Below are 21525 nucleotides of genomic sequence, written 5' to 3'. Positions count from 1 at the left end.
GTGATCTATGGCAGGGGACTGAGGTACAGGGTTTTGGGATGTCAGACCTTGGGAAGGAGACTGGGATGTCAGATCTGGGAAGGGGTAGGAGTGCAGGAGGGAGGCAGGTGTGCGGGGCAGAGGGCTGGGGTACCAGATGCAGGCTCTAGCCAGGAGACTTACCAGCCAGCAGCCAAACCAGCCTGCCTGCAAAGCTAAAACATGTCTCAGCCATCCAGCCAGACCACCCCACCACGTGCTTGTGTGAATAACTGAGCAGGAGGAGATGGGGTACGGTGCTTTGGGGGTGCCTGTTGTTCTAACAGGCAGCTCCTCCAGAAATTGGCCAGTGGGATCATGCTGGGGGTGGGGACAGCGCCTGAAACTCCCCCTCTCCCCCCCCCACCCCCCCGTCTGCAGGATTACAGTTTAGAAAGGGAAATGGGGCCAGGCAGCTACGTTTGTGAGCGGCATGCGGGACAAGCAGGGGGCCTGCCCGGAGCTCCCTGCTGCCTCTGCAGGCTGGATCTGGGGGCTTGGTGGGCCATACTTTGCCCAGGCCTGGTTTACACTGTCACGTCACTGCACCAGAACTTTCTGGCTCAGTGAAGCAAGTTACAGGCCTGTGAAGCGCCAGGGGAAAAGGCCTCCAGCTCCCAGTATCTTTAGCTGCTCCCTTGGCCCCGGTTCCCTGTGAGGTGCGTGTCTGCAGGGGCACACACCAAAAATGTCAGTCCCGCCCACAGTGTGTGTAGTGTAAGGAGTTAGATCGAATTAACGTTTAACTGCCGCGTCTAGCCGCGGGCAATTAGTTCGGAATAAGGGGGATTTAAAAATGGCGGCACCTGGGAACATGCAAATGAAGCCCAGGATATTTAAATCCCGGGCTTCATTTGCAACTCCCGTTGCCCTCATTTGCCTACCTAGCTCGAACTAACGAGCTAGTGTAGACATACCCTAGCAGTGCTGTGGCACAGGTTGTTGATAGAGATCCTGGTACCTTCCTGTTCCCTCTCCTAATCAACTGCTTTATGATCTTCAAATAGCTGTGTGCCATTTTGCAACTCACCTTTCGTTTAGTTAGGAAACACACTAGCACAAACATTTACTGCAGCCTCTTTCTGGGTATGTCTACACTACCCTCCTAGTTCGAACTAAAATGGTAATGTAGGCATACCGCACTTGCAAATGAAGCCCAGGATTTGAATTTCCCGGGCTTCATTTGCATAAGCGGGGAGCCGCCATTTTTAAATCCCCGCTGGTTCAAACCCCGTGTAGGGTGGCTACACGGGGCTCGAACGAGGTGTACCGGTAGTTCGGAATAGGAATCCTAGTCCGAACTACCTAGTTCGAGCCCCGCTTATGCAAATGAAGTTCGAACTAGCGGGGTAGTGTAGACATACCCTCTCTGAGGCAGCAGCACAGGGTGATAGGCATCCGGTCTGTGAGGGGAGATGTTTTTAAACCCTTGCAGCCCAGCTCCAGCCTGATAAAGAAGCAGCAGTGTGGAATGGCAAGGGGCTTCTTGGGAATGTGGCAGGAGCTAGTAGGAAGCTCTCAGGAAGGACTCCCGATCCTGTCCATCATCTATTAAATTCATGGCTCCTGCTTTCAGATGAAAACCATCCAGCATCTCAGCTGGACCGGAAGAGCATGTGCGCAACACTCATTAGCCTGCCACAATTTTTCCTCTCCCCAAATTCCACAATATGTGAAGAAAAATACACAGGCCGTAGCAACGATGAATATGTGTTTCTTTTGTCCCCCCACCTCCTCCTCCTTCCGCTTACATAGCACAGACCAATGTGGGTCCCAGCGCATTTCACACGGACAGCTGTCCCTCGCCTCTGTCTGGGCACAGTAAGTTCGTTTCCTCTCAGGTCAAACCCGGCACTTAAACTCCGATCTCTCGTCGCTGAGTCTGCAGACACGAACGTGTGGGGCGGGATGGGACGGTCACAAGACCAAGTGTCGGAGAGGATGGATGAACTCCGCTCCCAGGCACAACACACGGGCAGCCTCGGCTATTGCCGCGAGGAGCGGCGCCGGGATGGTTCTTCACCCCTCAGGCTCAGGGGTAATACAGGTGGGGCAGGGTTTCCAGCTGAGATCTTAAAGTCTACCACTAGCTGCTGCTCAGCTGGCGGTTGACTCTAAGCAGTTCTCCCGTGCAATGTGGGGGCAGGAGGTGAGAGACTTCACATGCTCCCCTAGGCCCCGATTGACCCGGGGGCATCTGGAGGAAGCACATGAAATTTCTTCCCACCGCCAGGTGCACAGGTACCTAGAGGAAAAAGCCAGCTGTTGGGAACAATTGCCGGTGCAAAGACTTGATGTGCTCCTTCCCCCCAGAGCGATCAGGATCTGTGGGTGGGGAAATGGCAGCCCGGGGCCACTTCAAAAGTTTCTGATGTGGCCCCCGGTCAAAACTTATTGCTAACTCCTGGGCTAGATGAACCTTTGGTCTGACCCAGGATGGCTGGTAGGGGTGTCAGAATTAAACCAGGAAACAAGTCTTTAGCTTAAAGTTTTGTTGAACGCCATTCTTACTCATCCTGCCTAATGAGCATTGATGGATCTATCCTCCATGAATTTATCTAGCTCTTTTTTTTTTAACCCTGTTAAAGTCTTGGCCTTCACTATATATTCTGTCAGGGAGTTCCACAGGTTGACTGGGCGTTGCATGAAGAAATACTTCCTTTCGCCTGTTTTAAACCTGCTACTTGTTAATTTTATTTGCTGACCTCTAGTTCTTGTGTTATAGGAACAAGTAAATGACTTTTTCCTTGCTCCTTTTTTCCACACCAGTCATGATTTGATGAACCTCTGTCGTATCTCCACATACCCCTTCTCCTCTTAGAGGACAATTCCCAGTCTTGTTAATCTCTCTTCATATGGCAGCTAGGGATAGAAGTGACTAGTGGACCAGAGGATGAGCATAAGCTTATCGGATAGTCGACTAGTGATATAGCAAGGGTGGGGGAGCAAGAGCCAGTGCTGGGGAGAGAGAGCTGGCTTAAAAGCTGGCTCTTTCCAGTCCTGTTTCTGTGGGGGACAGGGGAGGTAGAGACACAGCGGGAAACAGAGGAAGCGGGAACTGAAAGGGTATGTCTACACTACAAAGTTAATTCGAACTAACAGCCGTTAGTTCGAATTAACTTTAATAGGGGCTACACAGGCAATCCGCTATTTCAAATTTAATTCAAACTAGCGGAGCGCTTAATTCGAACTAGGTAAACCTCATTCTACGAGAAGTAACACCTAGTTCGAATTAAGGGCTGTGTAGCCACTTAATTCGAACTAGTTGGAGGTTAGCCCTTCCCAGGTTGCCCTGGAGGCCACTCTGGGCACCACCAGGGAAACTCTTCTGCTCCCCTCCCAGCCCCGTAGCCCTTAAAGAGGCACGGGCTGGCTACAGTGCTTGTGCCCGTTGCAAGCCTGCCAGCACCCAGCCAGCAGACCCTGCACTTGGCTCGGCATGAGCCAGCCACCCGCTGCCACACAGCCCTCCCCCTCTTCCCAGGACCAGGCTGGCGGCTCCCAGGAGCCTGCCCGGGGTCACAAGAGGCGGGCGCCCGCCTGGTCTAGTGCGCAGATCGTGGACCTCATCGAGGTTTGGGGAGAGGCCTCCAACGTCCACAGCAATGTGGCCGTCTAGGGCAGGATAGCTGCCAGCCTGGCCACCAAATGCCACATGCGATCCCAGGAGCAGGTTTGCATAAAAATCAAGTTTGTCCAGTGAGATACCCGACCCTGAGCTCTGAACATAAGAACATAAGAACATAAAAATGGCCGTACTGGGTCAGACCAAAGGTCCATCTAGCCCAGTAGCCTGTCTGCCAACAGTGGCCAGCACCAGGTACCCCGGAGGGGACGGACCAAAGACAATGACCAAGCGATTTGTCTCATGCCATCCATCTCCAGCCTTCCACAAAAAGTGACCGAAGACACCATTCCTACCCCCTGGCTAATAGCACTCCATAGACCCAACCTCCATAAATTTATCTATTTTCTCTTTAAACTCTGTTATACTTCTAGCTTCACAGCCTCATGTGGCAAGGAGTTCCACAGGTTGACTATGTGCTGGGTGAAGAAGGACTTTCACTTATTAGTTTTAAACCTACTGCCCATTAATTTCATTTCATGTCCTCTAGTCCTTATATTATGGGAACTAATGAAGAACTTGTCTTTATTCACCCTCTCCACACTACTCATGATTTTATAGACCTCTATCATATCCCTCCTCTTTTCTAATCTGAAAAGTCCCAGTCTCTTTAGCCTCTCTTCATATGGAACCTATTCCAAACCCTAATCATTTTAGATTCCCTTTTCTGAACCCTTTCCAAGGCCAAAATGTCTTTTTTGAGGTGAGGCGACCACATCTGTACACAGTACTGAAGATATGGCGTACCATAGTTTTATACTTCCCGTCCTTCTTCTTCCCCTGGCTTCCCCTTTCCAGCTCCCTCCCCCCAGGTTTCCTCCTATCCCCTCCCACCCTCTCTCTTCCCCTCTCCCACCTTCTTTTCCCAGTCTCCCCGAAGGTTAATCCCCCTCCCCCCAGTTTTGTTAAATAAAGAGAGATTCTATTTTTGAACATCTATTTTTTACATCAGGAAGGGGGGCTAGGGAGGGGTAAGTGAAAGGAGGTGAGGGAGGAATGGGGTACGAGACCCTGATGGGGAGGACTGGGGTGGCTCTGTGGGCTCCTCGGGGTGGAAGCTCTCCTGCAGGGCCTCCTGGATCCTGACAGCCCCCAGATTGACCCCCTCCCCAGATGGCAGCCTGCAGCAAGTGTAGCCGGGCTGTTGGCCGAGCGCTGTGATGCACCGAGTGCGGGCACTCAGGGCACTCCAAGACAGGACTGCTTTGCTGTCCCTCATCGAGGTAAACAAGCAAGAGGGGAACCCTGAGAACTGTCTGTCTGGGGTGGGGGTTAGGTGGGGGTCAGGTCCCTTTAAGCACAGCTTCGTGAAACCAGGTTTACCAGTGCCGATCAAGAAAGGCTTCTTTGTTGGCGCGGCGCGTCCAGACTGCCCCGATCTGCCGACAAACAGCTGATCAGCAGAGCGGGGCAGCCATTTAAATTTAAAAGAAGCCGCGATTATTTTAATCGCGGCTTCATTTCCCTCTGCCGATCTGGCTAATCTACATGCCTCCGTCGATGGAGGCATGTAGTTTAGACGTACCCTTAGTGTGTAGCAACTTTTAAATGTTGTATTTTTTAACAAGGAAAGATTCCCGTTAACATATTGGAAAGTGTTTATTTTAGACATAATGTGATTGGGTTACACCAGGACTACTCAACTTTGGAAGCTCTGGGGGCCACAGTGATACTTACAGCACATGCCCAGGGCCCCAAATAAAGTATGGTTGCATATACATATGCTAATAGCTCCTCTCAAACTGACAGGCATGAATACAAAGATTAAGGCAAGACTACCCAACATGCAGGCCCTATTTTAGTCAGTTCTGCCGATATTCAAAAAATGCAATATTTACCTGATTTCCACACTTATGCACTTTTAATGAGCAATGACAGACCCAGGAATTTAACCACTAAAACGTATAGCAAGAGAAGACCATTATATTGACTACTTTTTTGTTTTGGCTTCCACTCCTGGGTCGCATGCTGAGCCCCACATAAACCCAAACTGTACCGCAGGCCGCAAATAAACGGGTCGGCCCACGGACGGCATGTTGAGTAGCCCTCTGTTAGACCATTCATATACTGATGATGCACAATGCCTTCCTCTCCCACCCATCTCTTGTCCAAACTGTATATCCGGGTAAGAGCTATCAATCTTCCAGACATTTTAGTTTAGGAAGGAAATTAAGGTTATCCAACATAACCTGCACATTCTCCGGCTCTTAATTGGCCCATCCTTATCTTTCTGTAATCACTGTTTCTCTTTCAAACCCAGAACTTAATAAAATCAGATGCCTGCAACAGATGAACAGTCCTGTTCACAGTTCCCAAGGATCTGCTGTTGCAACACAAAAGGCTTTAATTATTTATACAAATACATAAAAAACGTTTCTTTATTAGCAAAACGCTAATTCGAACTAGATTTTTAGTCTGGATCCGTTAGTTCGAACTAGCGCTGTAGTGTAGACATACCCGGAGTTAGGGATGTTAAATTTAAACAGAACTCAAAATTGCCACCCTTAAAAGGACAATGCCTGCTCTACTGATAAGGCCTGCTCTTGTGGATAAATGAGAGCGGTGGATGTGGTATACCTAGACTTTAGTAAGGCATTTGATACAGTCTTGCATGATATTCTTATCAATAAACTAGGCAAATACAACTTAGATGGGGCTACTATAAGGTGGGTGCATAACTGACTGGATTACCGTACTCAGAGAGTAGTTATTAATGGTTCACATTCCTGCTGGAAAGGCATAACAAGTGGGGTTCCGCAGGGGTCTGCTTTGGGACCGGATCTCTTCAGTATCTTCATCAACGATTTAGATATTGGCATAGAAAGAAGCTTATGAAGTTTGCAGATGATACCAAGCTGGGAGGGGTTGCGACTAATCTGGAGGATAGGGTCATAATTCAAAATGACCTGGACAAATTGGAGAAATGGTCTGAGGTAAACAGGATGAAGTTTAATAAAGACAAATGCAAAGTACTCTACTTAGGAAGGAAAAATTAGTTTCACACATACAGAATGGGAAGCGACTGTCTAGGAAGAAGTATGGCAGAAAGGGATCTAGGGGTTATATTGGACCACAAGCTGAATATGAGTCAGTAGTTTGATGCTGTTGCAAAAAAAGGAAACATGATTCTGAGATGCATTAACAAGTGTGTTGTGAGCAAGACACCAGAAGTCATTCTTCCGCTCTACTCTGCACTAGTTAGGCCTCAGTTGGAGTATTGTGTCAAGTACTGGGCACCGCATTTCAAGAAGGATGTGGAGAAATTGGAGAGGGTCCAGAGAAGAGCAACAGAATGATGAAAGGTCTAGAGAACATGACCTATGCAGGAAGGCTGAAGGAATTGGGATTGTTTAGTTTAGAAAAGAGAAGATTGAGGGGGGACATGATAGCCGTTTTCAGGAATCTAACAGGGTGTGATAAGGAGAAGGGAGAAAACTTATTCTTCTTGGCCTCTGAGGATAGAACAAGAAGCAATGTGCTTTAACTGCAACAAGGGAAGTTTAGGTTGGATATTAGGAAAAAGTTCCTAATTGTCAGGGTAGTCAAACACTGGAATCAATTGCCCAGGGAGGTTGTGGAATCACCATCTCTGGAGATATTAAAGAGTGGGTTAGATAAATGTCTATCAGGGATGGTCTAGACAGTATTTTGTCCTGCCACGAGCGCAGGGGACTGGACGCGATCATCTCTTAAGGTCCCTTCCAGTCCTAGTAGTCTATGATTAAATGATTCTATGATAAAAGGACAAACTGTTTGGGTTTGTTTTTTGTTTTAGTGGGTTTTTTTTTTGTTTGATTGTTTTTTTGCTTAACTTCTTTTCCCTGTCATTTTTTGTTTGCTCAACAACTTCTCCTTGGGACATTTTTATTTCCCCATCAACAACTTTTCCCTTGGAAATGGCTGCCCTTAAAGCCTCCATTTTTTTTTTTTGTCTTAAAAATCCTTGGTGTTTCTCATAAAAAAAATGTTTTGGTGTTCCTCGGTAGCAAAAGATTGAAATTAGTCAACACACCTTTAAATTATTACTTCTAAAATGAAACATGTTTGCAAAAACATCATTTTAATTTCCAGCCATGTTGCTTAAGTTTAAAAATTATAGTCATCATTTAAAAATTATGTATTTTGTAAATCAATTTAGATATTATTTTCATGTCATTTTAATTATATTTTAAGTTTCAAAGTAAAAAATTGGTGCTTAAAATATTAGCATTATAACAAAACCGAGTAAGCATTTACCAGACCTCCCATGCTCATATCAAGCTTTCTCCATACTGTTACAAACGTTCAAACATTTCAAAGCCGTCCTACCAGCTATAATTAACTAAACATTTTCTCTACAATCATTATAAAATCCTGATGTTTGGGAAATGCAGAGAGTGAACAACAATAGTAATACCATAAGAAATGATACACAAAACTTTAGAAGAAATTGTACATATATTACCCAAATCCTGAACCATCTACTTTGGGGATTAAACTGTGTTAACAGAAATTGAGTTAAACAGTTTTACGACTACATTGCCTAAAGTGTTAGGCCTAAACTCATGCCCCCCGGCACCCTCACACATGACTTGTTCCATCCCCTGCCTTCCTCATGTTTACCCCTCCTTTCAACCCCTCTTCTCCCAGCACCCACTCCTCTTCTCTCCTCTCCTCTCCTTTTCCTTTCTCGTCCCCCAATGCCCCTCCATTCTCCTCTCTCAGCATGACTAACCCCTCCCTCCCCTACCAATACCTTCCCCCCACCCTCTGCCCTTTCCCCTCATTGTCTTCTTTTGGCTCCCTGGCATGTCTCTCCTCCAGCCTGCCTCTTGGTGCCTTCCCCTTTCTTCTCCTGCCCTGCGCCCCTCCTCTCCGTCAGTACAAGCCCCTTCCTCTCCTCACCCCAACCTTCCCCTTAGCTCTCCCCCTGTCCATTCCCTCACCGTCCTGACACCTGCATCCCTCAACCGTCTTGTGCTGGTTGCGGGGCTGCATGGCCGGTGGCTGCCCCATGTGCCTGGGCTGGAGCCAGGGCCACGGTGCTATTTTTAGTATCCTAGCCCTGGCCCAAGAGCAGCTCTACCATGGCCCTGCTCCAGTCCCGGCACCCAGGGCAGCTGAGGGGGTGGACGGGCCTTGGTGCACAAGCTTCCGGCTGGGGGAACAAAAGGCTGTGCTGAAAGGCCGGGGCTTGCCTGCAGCCTCCGCTCCACCACTGGGCTGGTGGATTCCCGAGGCCTGGGGATCCATTCCCCTCTTGGAACTGGCTCAGGGTGCTGAGCTGTAGCTCCCTGCTGAGGGGTGCTGGAGACAGGGCTGACAGAGCGAGGCTGCTACTACCAAGCTGACGACTCTAGCCAGGGTTTGGAGCGGGGTGGCTGGAAGGTGAGGGCAGGAGGCAGGATGGAGCCCAGGAGGGTGGGAAGGACGCACCAAGGGAAGGGAAGAGAAGGCAGGCGATTGGGAGGTGCAGAGAGTCAGGCAGGGGCTTGGGGAGGAGGGGGCCCCAGCAAGCATGGAGAGGTGTCCCAGAGGGGCAGGGCAGGACTGGCCCTTGCGCCTCCCAGGGAAGAAAGAAAAGTGGCTCGGTCAGGAGCTGAAGGCCAAACCCAGCTCCCCGCAGAAGGCTGCCTCCTCCCCACGCCCTGCAGGGCTGAAGTGGTGGCTGCCCATCTCTGCTCCTTGGGGCTTTCGGGGAAGCAGGCCCTGTGTGCCGGGACTGAGCTGAGGCCGCGGTTCTACTTTTAGTACTGCTGTCCCAGCAGCTGCAGCCCCCGGTGCCTCTGGGGGCAGGGCCACGTGGCGGGTGGCTTCCCCCTGTGCCAGGACTGGAGCTGGGGCCACGGTGCGATTTTTAGTACTGCAGCCCAGGCTCCAGCTGTGGCAGCTGCCACACGGCCCCACCCCGGGAGCAGCTGGGCTGTGACTGCGCAGCCGCACTGTGGGCGGGACTCACATTTGTGGTGTGTGCCCCTGCAGACACGCACCTCACAGGGAACCGGGGCCAAGGGAGCAGTTAAAGATCCTGGGAGCTGGAGGCCTTTTCCCCTGGCGCTTCACAGGCCTGTAACTTGCTTCACTGAGCCAGAAAGTTCTGGGGCAGTGAAGTGACAGTGTAAACCAGGCCTGGGCAAAGTATGGCCCATCAAGCCACCAGATCCAGCCTGCAGAGGCAGCAGGGAGCTCCGGGCAGGCTCCCCTACTTGCAACGCATGGCGCTCACAAACGCAGCTGCCTGGCCCCATTTCCCTTTGTAAACTGTAATCCTGGAGGGGAGTGGGGGAAGTTTCAGGTGCTACCCCCACCCCCAGCATGATCCCCTTGGCCAATATCTGGCAGAGCTGCCTGTTAGAACAACAGGCAGCCACAAAGCACCGTACCCCCTCTCCTCCTGCTCAGTTATTGACCGAAGCACGTGGTGGGGAGGGTTGGCTGGATGGCTGAGACATGGCTTGAGCTCTGCAGGCAGGCTGGTTTGGCTGCTGGCTGGTAAGTCTCCAGACTAGAGCCTGCCTCTGGTACCGCTAGTGCTCTGCCCCCCACTCCTGCCTCCCTCCTGCACCCCTACCTCTTCCCAGATCTGGCATCCCTGTCTCCTTCCCAAGGTCTGACATCCCAAAACCCTGCACCTCAGTCCCCTGCCATAAATCACAATTGCCTCCTTCACCCAAACTCCTTCTCAGCCTCCATTCTTCCATCTGCACCCCAATCCTTTACCCCAAACTCCCTTCTGCACCCCATCCCCTCCCCCAGTACATAGCCTGGCTCAGTCCTACCTGGTGCTGGGTCCCGGGAGCTACCCCCACTATGGTTCTGCATTAAAAGTATTTTAGGAGCTGGCGGACAGGCAGCACGGCTCAGTTCCAGCTCATGCCGGTCCCGGGAGCTTCCCCTGCTGCAGCCCCACAGGAAGAGTATTTTAGGAGCCATGGTGCCTGCCCCCAGCTCCCAAATTATTTCCAGTGCAGAGCCGCAATGGGGGTAGCTCCCAGGAAACGGCGCAAGCCGGGACTGAGCGCTTGCAGTGCTAAGCCTTATAGATGAATTGTATAGTCGACTTTTTTGTCAACTGCACAATTAATGAATTACACGCATCTTAACAAAAAGTAATGCTTCAGAGCATGTTCATTTACCTGGTATTTACTTCAGAGACAACACAATTGACTAAGGCAGTTGAATTGTTTTATACTTGCTAAGTGATTTCCCAATAAAATGATTTGTAATATAAAGCTTTGTAAATTCGTCAATGTTGGTTCTGAAATTTGGCCAATGTAATTACAAATAATATTATTGTTCTCTTCTTTTTACTGTCTTGTTTATCTTCTGTTTCGTAACGTTCCGGTAGTGAACTGTAAGGGGACATGGCAACCAGCTTACAGCTTTAGAAGAGGAGAACATTTCCTCCTCTTCTGAATAGTCATCAGCCGCTGCACTGTAGGAATCAGAAAATCATTTTAAAAGATGTCAAAGTTGTGAGTGAAATACTACTTTAAAATGGGATAATTATTTGCATTCTGGGAGAATAGTTTTATTTAATTAAAACATGTCGAAGACATGCAGAGAGTGACAGAGATCCAAGTGTTTTGGGACAAGTTCAGTTGATGAAATCCTCTTGTCTATTGTGACTTGATATTGCTGTTTCTTTGTGTATTTCCTGTGAGGGATCACACGCCTCCGCCTGCCACTAGTTCAGTTGAGACGAAAATTACAAAACAAACAAGGAAGCGGTAAACTTCTAAGTAGCTGCTTGCTATCAAATACAGACTATTGGACGGGGAGTTAATTTTCTGCACCAGACCCTTATCTAGTAAGTTAAAATGTTGAAGACCTCACTGGAGAGTGAATTCAGTTGTCTCAGGCAAGTCGTTACTGGACATTCTTTCCTCCTAAAAAGCCACCTTAAAATTAATTGGGCATAACAAGGATGTAACAGTGTGCACATTTAACTGATGAGCCTGGGGTCATAGATGCCATGGACCGGGCCGGTTCTGGGTGCAGCTTAGGGCATCCGCTCAGAGTGAATTGCTCAAATTCGGGGCTCTCTCTAGCCCCCAGACTGGAGGCCTTCACAAATAGGCCACAAACCAGTCCCACAGAGCGCTTCAGCTGCCTTCCTGAAGCTTCACGAGCAAAATCCCTCCGACATCGCACCAGTATGCATGCCCCAGATGGCCAGGGGCCTCATACACAGGTGACGGGTGTTAGAACCCAATCTCACCTACCCCGAACAAGTTCTGTCCGGTTCCAAGAAACCTGCCACAGTTCCCAGGTCAACTTACACTCTGGATCTTACCCACAAATCACGCTGAGCCAATCCTTTAGAATCTAACATCGAAAGGTTTATTACTACAAGAAAGAAAAGCATGAGAGTAAGGCTGTTAAAGTATCATACATTACATGCAGCGAATCTCCCAGTTCTCGATGCAGGCTTGTAGGACAGATGTTATAGCTGCTGGCTTACAAGTCCTTGGTGCACATCCTACGCCAGGATGGGTCTGCAGTTCTTCCTGGCTCATGATTCCCTACGAGGCTGCATCTGGGGTCAGAAGCAGAGCTGAAGACCAAGATGGAGTCATCCACATGGTCTATTTATACCTCCTTCCAGGTTTCTTCCAAGCTGGCTAGAGTCACACGGCCAGTGGCCAGGTGTGTCTTTGGACTCCAGAGATCCATTGTTCCCTGGAGACTTGCTCATTAACATGTCCATAGGAAAACATTCCTGACCCATTACTCAACGACATACAGAGAAACTTTCAGTCTCCATACAGAGTACATATTCATAACTCCACACACAGACATTATCCAGATATATGAAGAGCATACACGGAACCAGTAGAAAGTAAGCATTTGTTTGACACCTAACGTGGCCCTCTTTGTGCCAATTTGGGGCTAATACCTCCGCCCCCCATGGCTGCAGCAGTGATCTGGCAGCTTCCCTAAACTTCAGTTCACGTAATACCCCCCAACACAAAATTGATGCAGGAAGTGATGCTAGTAACATCACAGAAGGCATCACAGGCCTCCCCATGTTTTGGCTCTGTGTCATCACATGTTCTAACCCAGGGGTAGAAACAACAGTCCAGACCTGGATGAGTGTATGAGAACCCAGTTTGCCTAAAATAGGCTTCATTACTGCAAGGTCTGTCCTAGCCATAGTCACGTCCTTGCATTGTCTCACCAAACCAAGGTAGAACTTGGCAAGAACCACAGTTACTTGGATCTGCATTTTCAGCATGATCCCTATATGTGTCAGGTGCTTTTGCCCAGAGCTGAAAAAAATAGTGAATTTATCCAGGCCAGCTCTTGTAATTCTCTGAACAAAAATTAACATTGTGTGAATGCAGGTATTTTCATCCCAAATAATGTAGGCATCTATGCACTTAGCCACGAAGACAAAATGGTGGCGTGACTCAGTTTCCCTTTTCACACAGCACCTTCTGACTGGAACCCTTTTTGTCCTGTAAGAAGTTCCAAGACCAGTTACAAGCATTAACCATGAAATAGCACCATCACAATGTCCTTTTACATGCCACCTGTCGTTTCGTACATCTCCTGACAGATTACATGGTATTTCCGTAAGATCATGCATGTTGTATACCTTTACAATTCTCTGCAATAATGATACATCAGTTACAAGAATTAACATCAGTCAGAAGCACAATCCTATATCAGGTGTATATTGACAACATTCTCCAGCAGGCCACGTCTTTGGCTCCGCACCATTGCAGTTTTGGCCCTTCTGGTTTAATCTGTGAGTCTTCTTAGCCAAAGCAAGTCCTGTCCCTCCCCCTGTCCTGTGGGCTCAAAACCTGAAACCTCTGGCCTGACCAGGACAAAGGACTGGCTGGGTGCGACTCCCTGGCTCACAATGGCCCTGGAATTCTCCCCCTTCTCCCACTCAGCGGGGGAAGAGCAGTTATCACTATAATGATGCGCTTTTGCATCGAGCAGCCCATTTCACGAACAGGAAGGGGTACTGCTCGATTTTTCTCCAGGTCCTTGTGGACCACCGGGGCCGCTTCCAGGACATCTACAGGGGCTGGTCCGGCAGGGCACATGACCCCCGCATCCTCCGCAACTCCGGACTCTTTTGCATGCTGGAGGCGGGCACCTACTTCCCCCGGTTGGACTTGACCATTGGGGATGTGCCTATGCCCATCTGCGTCATCGGGGACGTGGCCTACCCCCTGCTGCCCTGGCTAATGCGGCCCTAAACGGGATGGCTGGACCAGAACTGGGCCCGGTTCAATGACCACGTCAACCGGGCCTGAAATCAGGTAGAGCTCATCTTTGGACGCTTGAAAGCCCGCTTCCGGTGTATGCTCACCCATCTCGAGATGGAATGCAACGGAGGTACTGGCCGCGTGCTGCGTGCTCCACAACATTGTGGAGCGCAGTGGGGAGGCCTTTCTCCCTGCATGGATGGCCGCCGAGGCACAGACATTCGAACAGCCCCACACAGCTGCCATCCGCCAGGCGCGCCAGGATGGGGTGCGCATCAGAGAGGCCCTGACGGACATGTTCGCACAAGCCCCGTAGTAGGGTCACCTGGGTCTCCCCATATGACTCCCTCCCATCCCCTACCCTTCCTCACCCCCTCCCCTTACCTTCCCCCAATTGTAAAGCGTCAGTTCCAAGCACATCGTCCAAGACGATCTCCTGGCTGTTCCTCTCCCGAGGCCCGGAAGGACCAAAGGATTGAGGTTGCCAGTAACACGACAATCATCTCCTGCGTCTAGACTTTGTTACATATTCTTTTGTGTGCGTCTTTTAACCTTTCTTGTTTTTTGTTATCTATGTTAATATAGTTGTGGTTTAAATTTTACTTAAAAGCGTCAGTATTTATTTATGCGCCACAAACCAATGACCACTTAAAGGGACCACCGCATTTGGTGTCCGCATTTTGTAATCCTTTTAAATTTAGGTGGCTAATTGGCATCTCAAATCATTTATTACAGTTACCTCGAGTAACACAATTAACCAACACAATAATCAACTGAAAAATTGTCTTTTTATTTACAAGGAGGAGGGGAAGGAGACCTTCAACTGGGACGGGGAGGGGGAGGAGACCTTCAACTTGGACGGGGAGGGGGATGAGCTACTGGGAGGGATGGCCCCTGCAAGCGCGGGGGTGGACCTGCACATGTGGGGCAGGCCGCATCGGGGCAGGCTGCATGGGGAGGTGGGCAGGAGCAGGGGGCATTGGAGGGGCGACAGGAGCAGGAGGCATTGCAGGGGCAGGAGGGGGCATTGGAGCAGGGAGCATCGCAGGGGCAGGAGGGGGCATGGGCAGTGCTAGGGGAGGGATGGCGGGGGTACGGGGTACGGCCAAGCCGTAATGGATTGTGTGCGCTATGTGCGCTGTGAGGATGGCCATGGAGTCAGCCATCCTGGTGCACTGGGCCTGGAAGGCGGCCCAGGCCTCCTGGCGCCATCGCAGGTCCCCCTGGACGCGCTCGCGAATGGAGCCCTGTATTCCCTCGACCGCAACCGTGGGGGTGCCACTGCTGCCGGACTGGAGGGTCTCGCTGCAGGGAAGAGAAGAAAGGATGGGTCAGGCAGGCAGGCCGGTCACTGTCCCCACACCTCATGCCCTCCACCCCTGAGCCCAGGTGACCCCACAGTTGTGTGGCTTGGGCCCACTCGGTTCCCCGCCTACCTCCCATGTTGTATGTTTGCAAGGAGGACCGCCCCTGGAGTAGGGTCCTCCCTCCAGTATTGTAACCGCCGGTCTGTGTTCTGGCCCCATGGAGGGCGGGAGGGCGCATGTGTTGCATTCACCTGTGGAACTCCCTGCCGTGGAGACTGTGAAGGCTTTGGGCTAATCACTGGTGTTTGACAGGGAGCGAGATGCATCCCCACACAGTGCCTGGGAGCACGTCTGGCGGAGGTGGTCTGGGCTCTCAGATCCCCATCGCGTGGGATATCTCCGGGACGGAACCAGAAGAGTGACTGGGGGGGGGGGTGTCCCAGCCTTGCAGAAAAACTCAGGCAGCCCTAAAGGCGGCCCGAGCGCTTCCCCCCCTTCTTCCTCCCACTGTCCCTCACACAATGGTAGCCGAGGGACATGTGTGGCCACAGTGGGGACTTCCCTCGGGGAGCCAGCCAAGGCACCAGGAGCAGGTGAGGGGCTCAGTGGGGGCCACGGTCTCAGGGCTGTGACACTGCAGTTTACCCAGGAGCAGCTGGCTGTGCCTCACAGCCAGGCATGGGACAGTGTTGCCGTTCTCCGTGCTGCACCCTTGGCGGAGGTGCAGGCTCTGGGCTCAGTCCCTGGGACCCTGGCCGGTTCCAGCCGGCATCCACCCTTCCCCCTGGTCCTGCCGAATGTGTGTGAGCAGCACGGTCCCAGGCGTGCCCTGCAGCTGCCTGCCGCGGCCACGTGCCGCTCGGTCACAAGGCTGCACGTGCTGCTTGCTGCCTAATGCTACACAGCGTGCAGCTCACATGGCCAGAGTGACATGCTCTCCCCCTCCCTTCCCCTGCCTCCTCCGGGCGCCTGGCTCTCCCCCTCTGCCCCCCTGCCCTTGTGAGTGCAAAGTGCAAGACTCACCGGTGGATCCTTCCCCGGCCTCGGAGGGGCTGCTGGAGGGGGCCTGCTGGGTGGCAACGCTGGCCTCCTCCTCCGAAGCGCTGCTTTCTCCTTCCTCCGCCCCGGTGGGGGTGCTCACAGGTGTCCACGGGCACGTCTGGGATTCGCGGGGCTGGCTGGCCAAGGATGACATGCAGCCGGTCGTACTGGGGGCAGGTGTCTGGTCCTGCCCCCCTGCACTCGCTGGCCCTCACGTCGGCCAGGCGCAGCTCCTTCACCTTCGCCCGCACCTGGTCGAGGTTCCGGGCAGGGTGTCCGTGCTGGGCCAGCGCCTGAGCCATGCGGCCGAAGATATCAGTGTTGCGGTGCCGGGACCTCGTGTCGTGGAGGCCCTCCTCCTCCTGCCAGAGGTCCATGGCTCTCCAGCTCCCTGGGGGACCACGAGGGAGCCCGTCTTTTCCAGCCTGTGGGGGCCTCCTGCACTGGGGGTGCAGGTGGCTCACCGCCTGGAGCTGCCATGGCCGGCTCTGATGGCTGCTGGGCAGGACGGGCGCTGTGGCAGACCTCAGGCCATAGAGCTCTGTGGCACGGTCCTGCCACGTGCGCTCAGTAGCCTGTGACTGCTTAAAGAGCTCGGGTTCCCAGGAAATCCAGGGCTCCTACAGGGTCTCCCGGCATCCAAACCACTTTTTTCCATTTAGCCTGCTTTTCCGCAAAAGTCTTAGCTAGCTGTCTACACTGGCCCTTTTGTGCAACAGTTTTTCGCAAAAAGGACTTTTCCCCGAACGGGAGCGGCAAAGCTTTTCCGGAAAAGCAGTTGATTTCGCACAGCAGATCGTCATTGCTTTTGTGGAAAATCAAGCGGCCAGCGTAGACAGCTGGCAAGTTTTTCCGGGAAAGCGGCTCATTTTCCGGAAAACCTTGCCAGTCTAGACACAGCCAGGGGGAAGAAAATGGCACAACCTGGGTTGCCAATCGACTAATCAAGTAGTCAATAATTCTATGGACTACTCGATTAATTAAATACCTGCCTCTTAACTCAACTATATGAAATAGGGATGTTATCAGTCTTCGAGAACTCAAGTTGAGAATGTTAAGTGATAGGAAATCTCCATATTCTGTTTTGTAGTGGAGTTCATAGTCAGTGAAAGTTAAGCGCTACATAGCAACACCGATTAAAAAAAAAGAAAAGAATCTCTGGGCAGTACGCTTAGTTCTTGAAGCATTCTTTTATTGTAAAGTGGATAGAATTTGTATACATAATCCAATTACATGGTTTATTATAGCAGTCTGCAACAAAAATAATGAATTGATATGTAGAAAACAAATTAAACCTTTCAAATTTTAATACTTTTCCCTCTTTTTCAGGTATTGTCTCTCATATATTACTTATGCAAGGGAGTCACCATTAATTGATCTCATTTTACGCAATTAAAAGTTAGTCAGTTCAGTCCTAATTTTTTTCAATAGTGTAATTTTCTCAAATCACACTCTTTAAACTTTAAACCAAAGATTTTTAAGCCAAAAAAAAAGCCTTGCCCCTTTAAGGGCGGCCATTCCCAAGGGAAAAGTTGTTGATGGGGAATAAAAATGCCCCAAGGAAAAGTTGTTGAGCAAACCAACCAAACAAAAAAGGACAGGGAAAAGAAGATAAGCAAAAAAACAAAACAGTTTGTCCTTTTAAAGAGGAGAGCCGGCATTGTCCTTTTAAGGGCGGCCATTTTGAGCTCTGTTTAAATTTAACATCCCTAACTCCCTCTCTCTCTCTGTAGCTCTGAAGCCCTGCACCTTCCAGGGGGCACAAATCCAGCCTGTGACCACAAATCAAAATTGCTGAAGTGACCCCCCCACAGTGAAAATTATTGTCCACCCTTGGGATAGGTGATTGGTCTTTTGTGACCTTACAATCTGCCAAGTACATGTGGCACTGAGCAGCCTCTGATGATTCCATGTGCAGCCTGCTTGATTCCTAGAACTAACATTGAGTGAGTAGGGGAAATGCAGGGGGGAGAGGCTCAAATATGCAGAGGGGCTGGCCAGGGGCAGGACAGGGTGTGGCGGTGACATCACAAGGCCTTTTTCGGTGTCTCCGCTTATTGGTTAAAGGACCTTGCCAGGTGGTGAACTCACAGAGAGTCCATGACAACAGCCAGGTAGGACAGGATGCGGGGCCGGGGCAATTTCAGACTCCCGTAGCTTTCCGGCCGGGAGTCATCTCGAGGTCTGCTCTTCTTACCTTGAGCGCTCTCAGGCCTCAAACATGAACACTAAGAAGAATCTTCTTGGAGTGTTATACAAATCCCTTTCTGAGAAAAGAGACACGTCTCTGCGGAGAAGGTAAGAGCCTGTGATAGATTTGGTGCTGATGCTGCCTGACCTATTGGGTGCTGGCCAAATGGAAGTTGTAGAAACATTCATATTGGAACTATTCCTTACCAGTGGGGACAGTGGATTTTGTGTCTTTTGTTTCCCTTTTCCCATAGTCTCCTGCCCTGCCTGAGTGTCACTGTTGAGTGGATGAGATAGTGATAGGGAGAAGACCCAGGACTTTGTTCTCTTTAAGACCCAGCAAATGAGCCAGAATGTGTCATCTGCTTGGGGAATTGTTCAGCTTCTCTACATTGGTTGGGCCTGAGCAGTTCCTGATTCTGTCAGGAGTGGATTGTTACACCCAACTATCTGCCCTTTGGCTAAGGAGGTTGAGGGGGTGTGTGTGTGTGTGTGTGTGTGTGTCACTGCCAGGAGTGTGTAATACGAGGTGCCCTATTATATGGAGTCCTTACAGATGAACAATAAAATCAGTGTTCTTTTCACATATTCGTGCAGTAGAGCCCCATTTTTCCAGCCTTCCATTGTGCAACTTTCCATGTTGACCTAATAACCAGCGCATGCAGGGCCAGCAGCAGGCAACCCTCCCATGGCCACTAGATGGCGCTGTGGCCTCACACTTCCCTACTCTCCTGAATATCTGAATTTTTGATCATCTGGTTTGGTCCTGGTCCCAATTTGACATGACAAGTGGGGCTCTGCTGTGTAAGAGCTAGGGGTTGCCAGATGGTTCCAGCAAAAATACCGGACACACTTGACATTACATCACAATCTCCATTACAATGGGAGCTGAGAGATTGTGCTGGGGGCCTGGGCAATGCATGTAGCTCCCCCTTCTCCGCCTCCCACTGTGCCCCACAGAAAGACACATGGAGCAGCCACTCGGAGCTCTGGGGTTGTGGTAGGCAGGGAACTTGGCACAGGGTTCCATTAGGCAAATGACTGTTTTAAAATGTAAAAAGCAGTTCCCCTGTGCACCAAGGAGTGCAGAGGAAGGGCAGTAGGATGTGCCCTAGTGGGCTGAAAATACTGGTCGGTACCAGAGTATTAGCAGCTAAACTTCAAGTCCCTCTAATATTTCAGAGCTGTAAATGCTCCAGCCTTGCTCAAACTGCCTGTAGAGTTTGTTCTTGTGAACGTTTCCGGGATTATCTGTTGACATCTCTTGCTCTGTCAGACTTGTCTCCCCTTGGAGTCCTATTTTAACCCATCCCTTCTATTTCAGCGGTGTTCAGACTCCAGCATCGGGAACGTCGCATCCTTCCCAGATGGTGGTGTCGCAGTCCTCCCGGGTGATGTCGTCACCGAAGCCCTCCCAGGTCACAATGTTGCAGCAGCCCTCCCAGAGGACATCGCAGTTCTCCCGGGGGACAGCGCCACAGACTTCTCCAGTGGTTGCCCCACACCACTCTAAGGTGGTGGCATCGCAGGCAATGCAGGGGACATCGCAACTCCCCCGTGTGGTGGCTCCGCAGCCCTCCTGGGGGATGTCGCAGCCCTCCCGCGTGGGAGCTTCCCAGGCCGCGCCACCCGCTCCTCCCGTCCTCACACCCACTCCTCCGGCTCAGCCCTGCTGCCGTCGCCTCTCTAAGTTACTGAGCCGGGGCCCCCGCCAGCTGCAGCAGTGCTCCTCTGTCCTTTGGGAGCGCATCTCAAACCCAGAGAAAAATCTATTCCACCTGCCCCGGGCGACAGTGGCTGCTGAGTCGGCGGGTAGAGCACAGGGGTCATGCAGCACCGCCAAGCCTCTACCGCCCATCCAGCCTCCCGCTGCTGCGGCCTCTGGCCCCGCCACCACCCGTGTGCAGCCGAAGAAGCAGGTAGCTCCTAAGAAGAGGAATCCACGCGGGGCGCCCCAGGCGAGAACCGGCCCCTTGCCCAACTCCCGCCTCTGCGCCTCCCTGCATCAGCAGCAGCAACAACAACAGGTACAGCCACAGCCACCGCAGCAGCCACAGAGGTCGAGCCCGACCCGTACCCGCGGCCGCACCACCAGGAACCCAGGTGCGGCGGCGAAGCCGGAGCCGGAGGCTGAGTTCCCCACCACGGACTACACCATCAACCTCACGGCCGAGGCGACCAGGCTGCTGCTGCGCCGCCACCTGGAGAACCAGAGCGGATGGAGGAATCCCTTGGGCAGCACCACACCCCTGCCGGGCTCCCAGAGCAGGGCCGGCCTGGACCTGACCTCATTAATAAAGATCTCAGTGGTGAATGAGCAGAACCGCTATGATGACGAAGAGTATGAGGAGGATCCGGCGCCGGGGATCAGGAACCCGAAGCTGGTGTGCAGGTGTATGGAGTGGCTGCAAGGGGTGGAGGAAGCGAGGAGAGAGGGCCAGCTGGAAACCCTGCCCCACCTCGATGACCCCTGAGACTGAGGGGTGGAGAGCCATCTCACCGCTGCTCCTCGCGACAATAGCCGAGTGGTGTTCCTGGGAGCGGAGTTCATCAATCCTCCCCGACACCTGGTCTTGTGACCACCCCATCCCACTCCATACGTTCATGTCTGCAGATGTGTCCGGAAAAGGGTCTGTTCTACATAAAAAAGGGGGGGGGGAAATAAATACATGTTCACCGTTGCTATGTCCTTTGTATTTTCATTCACATGTTGTGGCATTTGGGAGCAAAAATATTGGGGCAGGCGAATCAGTGTTACACACGTGCTTCTCCAGGTCCAGCTGAGATCCTAGACAGAGGCAAGGGACAGCAGTCCGTGTGAAATGCGCTGGGACCCACAGGGGTCTGTTCTACGGAAACAGGGGGAGGAGAGGGTAGAAAAGAAATAAATATTCACCGTTGCTATGGCCTTTGTATTTTCATTCACATGTTGTGGCATTTGAGGAGAGGAAAAATTGGGGCAGGCTAGTCAGTGCTTCTCCCGATCCAGCTGAGATGCTGGATGTTTTTCATCTGAAAGCAGGAGTGTAGCAGGTTTAATAGATGATGGCCAGGATCGGGACGTTAACCCCTGTGCTTTGGGGGTGTTTAAATGTGACCAAACATGAGCAGAGAAATGTTCTTAGCTAGTTAACTTATT

At 51.3% G+C, this 21525-nt stretch overlaps 1 protein-coding gene across 1 annotated transcript; it reads left to right on the top strand.

Moving 5' to 3' along the window:
• The first annotated feature begins 18192 nt into the window (after positions 1-18192).
• LOC142830686 (uncharacterized) lies at positions 18193-21037 on the top strand. The gene is made up of 2 exons (XM_075937138.1): positions 18193-18494; positions 19711-21037. The coding sequence occupies exons 1-2, from the start codon at positions 18418-18420 to the stop codon at positions 20858-20860; spliced, it is 1227 nt and encodes a 408-aa protein (XP_075793253.1). The 5' UTR covers positions 18193-18417; the 3' UTR covers positions 20861-21037.
• The last annotated feature ends 488 nt before the right edge of the window (positions 21038-21525 follow it).

This window comes from Pelodiscus sinensis, chromosome 9 (genome assembly GCF_049634645.1).
Source record: "Pelodiscus sinensis isolate JC-2024 chromosome 9, ASM4963464v1, whole genome shotgun sequence".
Classification (NCBI taxonomy): domain Eukaryota; kingdom Metazoa; phylum Chordata; order Testudines; family Trionychidae; genus Pelodiscus; species Pelodiscus sinensis.
This window is presented reverse-complemented; position numbering and strand designations above follow the sequence as displayed.